This window comes from Coturnix japonica, chromosome 9 (genome assembly GCF_001577835.2).
Source record: "Coturnix japonica isolate 7356 chromosome 9, Coturnix japonica 2.1, whole genome shotgun sequence".
Classification (NCBI taxonomy): domain Eukaryota; kingdom Metazoa; phylum Chordata; class Aves; order Galliformes; family Phasianidae; genus Coturnix; species Coturnix japonica.
The window spans coordinates 3,941,043-3,952,305 of record NC_029524.1 but is presented as its reverse complement, the minus strand read 5'-3'; the positions used below and the strand labels follow the sequence as shown (position 1 = coordinate 3,952,305).

The window sequence follows — 11,263 nt, the reverse complement described above, 5'->3', positions numbered from 1 at the left end:
GGCTCCCACCCAACCCCCTACTGCAGAGGGCCGCGGCCCCTTTAAATCCTGCGCTGCCCCCGCCCCACCCGCCGGCCTCTTCCCCTGCTATTTTTTTATGAATGAAAAACGCTCTCGGCGGAGCCATGCAAATCTCTCTGCGCTCATTGGCTGCTCTGCCCCCTCCCACCCCGCAGTTCTCAATGGTGCCCCGCGGAGCGGAGCGGGGGGGGGCGGGCCCTCGGGCGACACCTCGACCAATCGGCAGGCGCTGTCTGCCGGCTGCCGGCTCCCCATTGGACGGCGCCGAGGGTAAACAAGCGGCGCTGGGCGTGGCGTGGCGGGGGCTGCTGGCTGTGGGGCTGCGGGCCGGCGCAGAGCGGCAGCGCGGTGCCCGGTGCCCGGCTCGGAGCTGCGCCGTCCCGGCCCGCCCGGCCCCGCTCCCGGCCTGCAGCGGGTGAGCCCGAGGTGCCCCGCCGTCCGCACCGGGTCTGGCAGCTCGATGCGGTTCGGTGTGGCGCTGCCCGGGGTGGGGGCGGTGCTTATGAATGGCGCGGGCCGCGCGATGTGAATGGCGGGGGGCGCGCGCGAGCGAGGGCGCGCGCGGGAGGGGGAGGGAGTGAATGAGGAGGAGGGGGGGGGGGAGGAGTTTATGAATGGGGCGCGCGGGGCGGCGTGGGAACGGGCCCGGCTGCGGCCCCGCGGCGCTGAGCGGCGGCACGGACGGAGCGGAGCGGGAACGGGGCCGCTTCCCCCCCGCGTGATGTCACCGCTGTTTCTATAGAAATTCGGTGACATCACGGCCCCGGGGGCCGCGACCCGCTGCGGGACCCGCACCGGCACCCGGCCAGCCCTGAAGGGACCCGACTCTGATCCTGCCTTCGCCTCTTCCCCCGCAGCCTCGCACCTGCCGGAGTCCAGGCGGGAGCCCCCTTCCCGGGCCGCCGTCGATGCTGAGCGTGCCGGGGGCACTGCCTGCCTCCCTGCACCATGGATGGCTTCTACGATCAGCAGGTCCCCTTTATGGGCCCTGGGGTAAGTCTGCCCTAAGCCCCCCCGGGTCCCTTGAAACACCTGTTTGCGATCCCATGGGGCACCTTCCTTTGGAATGCCTCCCCTTGGGTCTCTTTGGGGTGCCCCTCCCTTTTGTCCCCATTGTGGACCCTCCTTTTGGGGCAGGCACTTTCTATTAGTCCTATTGGGGCACGCCTTACCCCCTTTGAGGCGCTTCCTGGGGCTCCCCCAGTTTTTGGGGGGCTGCCACCCTCACACCGTGGCTGTTGCAGAAATCCTGTGCCGAGGAGGGCCGAGGCCGGCTGGGCTCCGAGAGGAAAAGGAAGTTCTTGGAGACCGACCTGGCCCACGACTCGGAAGGTAGGCAGCACTGCAGGCCCCTGTGGGTCCGCTCCCCTTGGGCTGAGGGATAAGCCCGCAAATAGCGGCACGTTTGCTCAGTGATCTGTGGGTGCATAAACCTCTCGCTGTGTTCCAGAGCTCTTCCAGGATCTCAGCCAGCTGCAGGAGGCCTGGCTAGCTGAAGGCAAGTTCTCATTTCTGCTTTTTGCCATGTAAAATCTCTTTGCGTGCATTTTCTTTGAGAGCTGAAAATGCTATAAAAACACTTTTCTTTTTTTTCCCTTCAGCTCAGGTTCCTGATGATGAACAATTTGTCCCAGATTTCCAGTCTGACAACCGTAAGTAACCATCCTGGTGTTTGCTCTGTGGGGTGGAAGCATTTGGGTCCCTGCATGCAATGGTGTAAGGCCCCTTCCCTGGGAAAGCTACCAGCACCAAACCCCTGAGGCCTTGAGACCCTCGGGCTTTGGAGAGGCAGCACATGTGGGTCTGTGCATCTGGGGCTCAGTGTCCTGCGTCTCATAAATGGGTAAATCCAGGCCGAACGCAAGGAAGAGTCTCTGTCTGAGCTCTGGGCTCCCCTGAACCTCAATGCCTCTTCGTAGTAGCGTCGATTTGCTCCAAAATGCTGCTTTTCCTTTTCAAGTGGAAGCGAGAGCTCGTGCTGGGCTTGTTGGTTAGCCACAATCTCTGCACTTCTGCAGCTTTTTCCAGTCCTGGCCTCGTGCTGCTGGCGAGAGCCGACCCGAGCGGTGAAACTTGAGCTGCTTTAAGCAGCATTAATCGCTGGCAAGCGAGCGTGTTTAAAAGGAGGCCAGTGAAAATGCAGTCCCTCTTGAATTGCATAATAGAGAGAGAGTTGTTTCTTAGCTGTGGTTCACTGCCTGAGCCAGGGGCTGCCGCGCAGCTAATAGTGTGCTGTGTGTGTGCAGGGGGCTCTGGCATTGATTCTCAGATGGCTTTGGGGGCTTTGAGTTGTTACCCAGAGAACACGAGGAGCAGCCCGGTGCTGGATTTGCAGCTCAGGCAGCCAGTAGAGAACTTGAAGGAAATCAAATTTAGCCTGCAGTCGAACAGATTTTTCATTCCAGCTTTGTCACAGCATGCATCAGAGTATCTTATACTACAGTAAATGCATGTTAATTATTGCTCTTTGATTACTTCTGAATGGGAAGCTTGCCATTAAACTGTTCCAGACAGCCTGGGCTTCAGATGCGCCTTTTTTCCCCCCTTTCTCCCCCGAGATAAAAGGCAGAGCCCCGAGGCAGAGCCGCAGCCGCTGCTGCCATCCGCGCTCAGCCCAGCAGCTCCCGCTTGGAGCGGCGCAAACTGCAGCTTGCGTGGGAGGCTGGCTGCGGAGCCGAGCTGCTTCCAGAGCCTTTTGGCAGCCGCTGGCTTCCTTGTAACCTGAACGGCTCAGGGAGAAGAGACAAACTTCCCTGGGTGATGCAGGAGGGGAAAAAGCATTTGGTCGAGGCTTTCGGTGAGCTCCTGGCATCGCTCAGCCTTTGCGGCCTGGTGTCATCGGGGTCAAAACAATTTTGTCACCTGGAGGGTGATGTCCGTGCGTGACTTCCTGCCATAATAACCTTCCTGGGGAGATGAAGCAAAGGTCTCCTCGCTGGCTGGGGTGTTTGACCCCAGATTTCCCAGTGATGGCTGTGCTTGATGGCAGCTGCCGTGGGGGCGTGATGGGATGAGTGGCACCCAGCTCGATCCCAGTGCCCCCCGTGCACTGTGCTGAGTGTCAGTGACACCCGTCGTTCCCACCTTGCTGAAAGCCCTGGTGGAGCTCAGGCTGCCTGCAGAGCGGCTGATCAAACTCCTGTGGGTCACAATGTCATGGCAGGAGTTGGGTTTGGCAGCACGCAGACAGGTGTTGGCCAACACGTGGCACGTGTCTCCTGTCCTCCCACCTGGCCCTGGGGAGGAGGGCATGTGCCCAGAGCCTTATCTGGGGCAGTTGTTTACATAGGCACAGGGTGATAGGACTGTGCTGGGACAGCGAGTGCTGGGGGTGGGAAGGTGCAGGGTCCCTTTTTTTGGTAGGGAGGAGTGTTGTTCCCTGTGGAATTGTGTCCCCCCACGTGGATGGCTCACAGTGAAAGCCATGAGCAGGCTTTTTCTTGCCTTTTTTTCTTTTAAGACACCCAAATGAAAGCAGGAGGTTTGTTTCTGAGGAAGGAGAGCTTAAACAAAGGAAAGCAAGAGCACGGCTTCTATTTTTGGCTCCTCTCCTGGCGTGACCTTGGGTGCGTCCTGTGCCAGGGGGACAGAGGGGCTGGCAGGGAGCTGGTGCCCAGGTGACGGCTGCGGTGGTGCCAAGGTCCCCAGCTGGTGCGTGTGTTGGAGCGGTGCTTGGGGTAGAGCCACCACAATGCTCCATCCTGCAGGCTTGTAATGTGCCATCCAGACCGGACTCAAAGCCCCAAGCAGCTTCGGGGTGTCCCCTTCCTTGCTGAAGGTGTCAGCTCTTTGGTGGCATCATGGGGCAGGCCTGGCTGGAGATGCGATGCTGACCCCCCTGGGCTCTGTCCATCCTATGGAACCAACACAGCCCACAGTAGGGCCATCAGGGGTGCTCCCCCCACACCCACCCCCCACTCCACGTGGCCGGTGCTCAGGTTGCCCACCCCCCAGAGGCAGCTTGGTTCGGTGCTTCCCCCAGCAGCCGCTGGATGTTATTTTTCTTTCTCCTGGCTCTTCCCAAAGGGTTTTCCGGCCTCACCACCTTGCACAATCGCTTTGCTTTGAATGAATTTGGCGGAAAGGCCGAGCTGGGAGCGCAGCGCGCCCGGCCCTATGCTGTTTGTGTAAGGAATTCAAACGTTGCACAAAGTCCGGGCTTCTTTGCGAGGACAGCTGGTCTCTGTTATGATCTTAAGTATCGTTTCCCTTTTCTTGAATGGCAGCACTAAGCTCTGGGGAAATTTTTCTTTTCTTTTCTGGTTTTTTTTCTTCTTTTTTTTTCCCCCTTCCAACCGCATGAATGGAGCGCTCCAAATTGTTTGTGAATGGAGGGTGGTGCCCCGCTCCGAGACTTTTTTCAATGAATAACCAGACCCCATTGTGCGGCTGGCGGAAAAACAACCCGCTCGAACAACACAGAGACTGTTAGGGAGAAACATGCCCGTGATCGGCAGCTGGAGCCCTTCCAATGTGCGTTCCCCTTCGCTTTCCTGCGGTGTCGCAGCCTCCACACCGGCCCAAAATGCACGCAGGGGAGCAAATCTGGCCCCAGGGTGGCTGGGGGGGCTCCAAGCAGCACAGGGGCTGTGCTTGCTCAGCCCGGGCTTCATGTTTCAGATGCTCCTTTGGGTTTTTCTTGCCCTTGGTACCAGCTGTGCTGGGCTGCAGTGGGGGGGGGAAGAGGGGGGAAGTCAGCAGCTCTTTAAAGGGTTTGACAAATGAGGGGAGCAGCTAATTACCTGGCAAGCAGTGAACAGTTGTCCTGGAGCTATTTGCTCCCCTCTGGTGTAGCTGGGCTGTGTTTAGACTTTGCATGTAGCTAATACTCCACTTCCGATTAGTGTTGGCTCTCCCGCTCAGGCGTGATTTAGGTAAAGATCTCTGACGTGCTTTCCCTTTCCTAGAGCACCCGCTTTTAGAAATTAAAGAAGTTAAGCATATATTACTCGGTTTAAAATGTGTATATATAGTGAACGGGCTTGGAGCTGGGAGGGCTTTGGGTTTAATGGGCTGTTTGCCCCTTGAACTTGTACAGTCATGGCTTCCATCTCGCAGTGGTCCCAGCACTGAGCACAGCACACGTGGTGCTGGCTGCTGCTCACTGCTTCTGGCTGGCTTGTCTGGGGCTGGGTGCAGGCAAACATGTAGTGGCTTCCACAGGTCTGAGTCTGGGTACACTCAAGGAAAGGTCCATGTGTGGCAAAGGGTGGCACTGCTGGGCTCATAGCTGCTTTGTAGGGGATGGTCCAGGCACACCACTCATTGGTGATCACCCACGTCCTTGTCCCATGCCATGCTCTGCCCCCACACCTCATGAGAGGGGAGCAGCTCCCCTCTGTGGGTGATGCCCAGCTGTCCCTGTAGTCCTTGCTGTGGGTTTTTTGTGCTGTTGTGATTCTCTTGTGCTCCTGTGGAGGGGGTCAGCTTCTGGCTTCCTGAAGGGAGCACCCACACAGCTGCTCCTATGCCTATGGCCTATTCCCATGCAGCTCAGAGTCAGTGGTGCCCATGTCTTCCTCCTCCTTCTTGTTGCAGTGGTCCTGCATGCTCCACCTCCAGCCAAGATCAAGCGGGAGCTCCACAGCCCTTCCTCAGAGCTGTCGGCCTGCAGCCATGAGCAGGCTCTCTGTGCCAGCTACGGAGACAAGTGCCTCTACAACTGCTGGTACGTCTCTGCGCGTCCCTTTCTGCCATCCCCTCACTGGAAGCTGGGTGATGGGGAGCATTCCATGTCAGCAGGCAAAGCACTGGTGCCAGAAGGAGTTTGGGGTCCCCTGCCTGGCCAGTCTGAGCCCCTTGCAGGTGGTCACACCACGAGGGCTGTTTCCCGCTGCCAGCGGGTAGCAGTGGCCATGTCACAGGCGCTTGTCTCATGTGTCAGTCTCCTCTGCACCATGCTCTCCCCAGGGGCCCATAGCTGTCTGACTGTGTTAGCGTTGCCTTGCTCTCAACCCCCATCCCCTCTCCCCATTGCAGTGCCTACGACAGGAAGCCCCCCACTGGGTTCAAGCCATTAACACCACCCGCCACGCCGGTGTCCCCCGTGCAGCCGGGCTCATCCCTGCCACCGCCGCCGGCCCCAGGAGTGCAGGCAGCTGCCCATGGCGGCCCAGCGGCTCCACTGCGCAGCACCGCGCCGGCACCACACCTGCTGCAGGAGCAGAGGCAGCAAACCTTTGCCGTGCCGCGGCCGCCCCACCCGCCCATGCACATGCCAAAGATGATGTCTGAAAACCAATACCCCACAGAGCACAGGTAAGGCTCAGTGGCCTCTGGAGGTGGAGGAGCAACTGTTCTGCGTTCGTAGACAGCAGTGCTGTGGGAATGGTGCTCCATATGGGAGCAGGACCTGGGGCTGGATGCAGCGCGCAGGGAAGGTCAGGCTGCATCCCTTCCTGGCACAGCAGCCAGCTCCAGTACAGAGCTCGGTTCTGGGCGACCTTGGAGCTATGCGGGGGACTGGCTGCGACCCATCTGGAAGTGCCATACCAGCACGGGGTTTGGGTTTCACTCAGGAAGGGCAGGGGGACGCGGGTCGGAAATGGAGTAATCCCAGTCCGTCAGCTGGGAGGGATCTGGTTACAAAGCTGAGCGGTGCTCAGCGGCCCCGAAAGGAGCGGGCGCCCGGAGATCGCCTTTCACGGTGCTGCACCGTGCAGGGGTCGGCAGCATCCCTCGGCCCACTCCTGTGTACCCTGCACAGCACTGAGCCTCATGGGAGGGCACCGGCCCCTCGCTCCCAAAATAGTACTGTCCGTACCCGGTTCAAGGTTTAATCCCAGGCAGATTAGTGGCCAACTGGCTCTGTGGCGCAGCAGAGGGGATTTGGCTTTGCGTCAGCACCTGCCCTGTTGCAGTGGCCCTGGGCCCCAAGCAACATTGCCTCACCTGCTTTGAGCTGGCTGTTTTTATCTTACAGCATCGTTGCTTTCCTCCCCCCCCCCCCAGTCCCACACTTATCCAAGGCAAGAACCCTATGGGATGCTTATGCAAGGTGCATCTCCATCCCTTGGCCTGGGGAACCCAGCACCCTGCTGGGTGCAAACCCAGGTGATGGCCATGCGCTGTCCCATCCCAAATGGGGACACATAGCTCTGGCTGAGCCCATGGGTGCCCCTTGGTGACACCGTGTCCCTTTTTCCCCAGGTTCCAGAGGCAGATGTCTGAGCCCTGCCACCCCTTCCCACCGCAGCCCGGCGTTCCTGGGGACAGCCGCCCCGTCTACCACCGGCAGCTGTCAGAACCTGTTGGCCCCGCCGCCCCCCACCCCGCTCAGGGATTCAAACAGGAGTACCACGACCCGCTCTATGAGCACGCCGGCCCCAGCCTGCCCGGCCCCCCTGGGCATGGCTTCCAGTCCCCCATGGGCATCAAGCAGGAGCCCCGGGACTACTGCATTGACTCAGGTGGGTGGGGATCAGGGTGGGCACACCGGGGCCTGGGCTCATCCCACTGCAGCTCCTGCTGGCTGGCGCCAGACTCCATGAGCATCACGGAAAATCCTCTAAGCGCCTTAGGGCCTAAAAATACCACAGCCTTGGGCTGGGGGTGGCCGTTCAGTGCAGCCGAGCAGATGGCCCTGAGGGAAGGGAGGTGGCCAAGAGCCTGGTGCTGGTGATGGGCAATTGCTGCCTCTCATCATATGTGGCCTAAATAACTTAGTGAAAAGCTGAGCCGGTGTCAGCCACACTACACACAGTTGTACAAGTGAACCCCAGTGCTGTTAATTGTACCGCTTTCCCCCAGAGATGGGAGTGGGGCTATGCAGCACATTGGGTGGAACAAGGCAACCTGGGGTGGTACATGGGCTCATGCTTAGGGGTGAGAATGCACCAGGCTTATGACTGCCTCTGTTTCCCTTGCAGAAGTGCCTAACTGCCAGTCCTCATACATGAGAGGGGGCCTCTTCCCCGGCAGCCATGATGGTAAGAAATGTGGAATGGAGCCTGCTACCATGGCCCATCCCATCCCTCCTTCCTCCGCTGGCAGCATTGCTCCATGCCCGGGGCTCTCCCTGCTCCCAGCCTCTCCCTGCAGGCATGGGAATGATGTGCCGCCCAGCATAATCTAGGATAACCACCTGAAATAGCTGCTAAGAGGGCTTTGGCTGTCCCAGCTCCTGGGGTGAGGGGAGGACAGAGCCATGTCTTAGCAAGGCCCATGGCGGGGGAATGGGTACCTGGGGAGGGGGCTGCTCACAGCAGGCTATTCTTCCCTTAGGATTTTCGTATGAAAAAGACACACGATTGTATTTTGACGACACGTGCGTGGTACCAGAGAGACTGGAGGGTAAGTAAGGGTCTGGTGGGGGGCACGCTTGGGCTTAGTGCTGGCATTGCTGGGCCTGAGGTCTGCTGCTGCCCTTGGGCCCCATATGGCTGAGCAGCCATCTCACTGCAGGTAAGGTGAAGCAGGAGCCCACCCTGTACCGCGAGGGCCCTCCCTACCAGCGGCGCGGGTCGCTGCAGCTCTGGCAGTTCCTCGTCACACTCCTGGATGACCCCGCCAACGCTCACTTTATCGCCTGGACTGGCCGCGGCATGGAGTTCAAGCTGATTGAGCCTGAGGAGGTACGGGTTGGGTATGAGGCCATTCCTTCCTGTACAGGCAGTATGGAGGAGGTAGCCAAGCAAGCAAGAGCAGCTGTGGCTGTTACCCATAATATCCCCAACACCATGCATGGAAATTGTGGTTTGGAAGGAAATTTTGGCAGGTTTCCCTCATCAGATGCCTTTTGATTAGGCCTCCAGCTCCGTGTGGGCTGCACTGCAGCAATCCAATAGGATTTAGAGGGGATGGAGGAACACAGTGATGGTGTGAGCAGTGCCCTGGGGCAGGCAGAGCACTCATGCGGTTTGCCTTGTTTGGGGCACCCGTGCCTGAACACAGCTTTTTGTCCCCTGCAGGTAGCACGGCGCTGGGGCATCCAGAAGAACCGGCCGGCCATGAACTACGACAAGCTGAGCCGCTCCCTGCGCTACTACTACGAGAAGGGCATCATGCAGAAGGTCCCATGCCTGTTTTGGGCACCCCCAATATCACCCCAGCACACAGCACAATGGGGTGACCCTGCTGTCACTACAGCCAAGCTCCTCATTCCCCAAGCTCACACTTAGTCTGCTTGCAGGTGGCCGGCGAGCGGTACGTCTACAAGTTCGTGTGTGACCCTGATGCCCTCTTCTCCATGGCGTACCCCGACAATCAGCGCCCCTTCCTGAAAGCAGAGCCCGACTGCCACGTGAGTGAGGAGGACACGCTGCCGCTGACGCACTTTGAGGACAGCCCTGCCTACCTGCTGGAGGTGGAGCACTGCGGCAGCCTGCCCTACGCCGAGGGCTTTGCCTACTGATGGCCGGCTGGCAGAGCGACCAGCACTAGCACGCACGTCTGCTGTGGGCCAATAAGGGCAAAGGTTTTGTAAAGAGTATTTTTTGCCATTTCTTTTAAAAACAAAACATGACAAAAAAAGGAAAAAAAAAGAAAAGGAAAAAAAAAAAAAAGAAAGAAACGCGCGCACACAGACTGGCCTTTACCTTTAAGCGCAATTGGAGGAATCTAAAATGCCCAGTGTGTGCCAGTGCTGAGCTCACAACCTTACTGTCCAAGGGCTAGTGCATAGGACTGCCCGAGGCTGGCGCCAAGCGTCCCACAGCTGCGTTGGGGAGCTGGGAGCTGAGCACCATGTCTCTGACCCTGGCCACGCTTCTCGTGAGCATGCGATGGCTGATGGCTTCAGCAGCGCCCGTGGGACCGGTCTAGACGGTGTGACTGTAGCGAATTGTCACGACAATCTGCTTTGCATCGATCACAATACGCGTAGCTGCCTTGTGTGTTGGAAAGGGCTTTGATTTGCACAGACGAGGGGGTGTTGGGGGGCTCGGCGCCCTGGGGCTGATGTGTGCGGCATCCCACCCCAAAGCTGGAGGAGCCTTCTGCCTTCTTCCCAGACACAACCTCCCCGTCCCTCCTTGTTCCCAGCAAGCATTACTCTCCAATATAACGACTTGTCAGCCTGCCCTTGTTCCTGTCCACATCCCCATCACTTCTCCCCAGCTCAGGCTGTATGCGATGGGTTTAATTTCACAGGAGGGGGGCTGTGATGCTATCTCCCTCTTTTTTTTTTTTTTTTTTTTTCCAGGGGGTGGGGGGGATGTTTTAGGGGGAAAAAAAAACAGATTTCTAACCGATTTTTGTAGATTTTTTTGTATTTTAAGGCAAAGATATTTTCTGCAGCCTGGCTGCTGTGCCGATGCCCCCACGGCTCACCAGGCTGCCTGCCGAAGTACCTGGTCCACTCCATTTCACTGCTCACATCCTTGCCCCAGGGGGCTCCGCTCCCCTCTGCGCATAACAGGGCCAGGCTGGGGTCCCTTCCCTTTGGCCCCTGCCCACCCACAACCCCTAACACTCCTCCACCTCTCATATATACATCCCTGCATCCCCCCCTTCTCCCACACCCCTAATGGCTACATGTTTTTGTTGTAAATGCTGTATAGGAAATTTTTTCTCATCCTTAGTTAGCTTTGTTTGGATTGGGGTTTTTTGTTGTCTTTTTTGGGGGGGATTGGGGGGGTTATTTTGTCAGGTTTTTTTTTGGTTGGTTGTTTTTGGACTGATTAATTCTTTTTTGGGGGAAGTATGAAGATTAACCCTTGCAGGATGGCTGGCTTTCCCTGCAGTGCTCAGGGTGCCCAGTGCCGTCAGGAAGCGGTGACTGCAGGCACTGTGCCTTGGGGATGGCTAAGAACATTTGCTCAGTGCAGAGGGGGGTTAATCTGAGGACTGATTGAAATAACCTTTACTCAAGCAGGGCTATGTATCTCCTGCAAAGCCGCATTACGTTCTGTACTGTGTACAATAAAGAATCTTGCTTTCTGTTCCTCCCGGGCTGTGCTTTGTGTGTGCTGCCAGATGCTGTGTTGGGGGTTTTCTAAGGGGCAGATGGTAAGCTGGGGGCTTCTCACCCTGCTTTGGGGTAGCATGGGGTCTGTGTCTGCCTGCTCATTCCCATCTTTGGGACTCGCAGTGATTTCACAAAGCCATGTCTGGCATGAGGATCCGCTCTGATGGGGACGGTTTGTCCCCAGGGTGGTGCAACTTAATATTGCTGCTCCTGAGCAGTAGGTACAGCAGCGTCTGTCCCCTTCACTCACCTCTGGAAACCTGAGACCTCACCAAGGGCACTGAGAGCTGGAACACAGCTCTCAGCAGTGGTTTTCCTCAGGATTTTAACAGCCAG

General features: G+C 58.1%; 1 protein-coding gene across 2 annotated transcripts; it reads left to right on the top strand.

Moving 5' to 3' along the window:
* The first annotated feature begins 327 nt into the window (after positions 1-327).
* On the top strand, positions 328-10,905 carry ETV5 (ETS variant transcription factor 5). 2 transcript variants are annotated; one of them, XM_015871295.2, is made up of 13 exons: positions 328-436; positions 879-1,014; positions 1,266-1,353; positions 1,472-1,519; positions 1,623-1,673; positions 5,560-5,689; positions 6,001-6,279; positions 7,171-7,430; positions 7,890-7,949; positions 8,245-8,313; positions 8,425-8,594; positions 8,931-9,032; positions 9,152-10,905. In XM_015871295.2, the coding sequence occupies exons 2-13, from the start codon at positions 970-972 to the stop codon at positions 9,371-9,373; spliced, it is 1,524 nt and encodes a 507-aa protein (XP_015726781.1). In that variant the 5' UTR covers positions 328-436; positions 879-969; the 3' UTR covers positions 9,374-10,905. The 2 variants fall into 2 exon arrangements, with proteins under 2 accessions (XP_015726781.1, XP_015726780.1); XM_015871294.2 differs by lacking the exon at positions 328-436 and having other exon boundaries at positions 670-1,014.
* Positions 10,906-11,263: the final 358 nt, after the last annotated feature.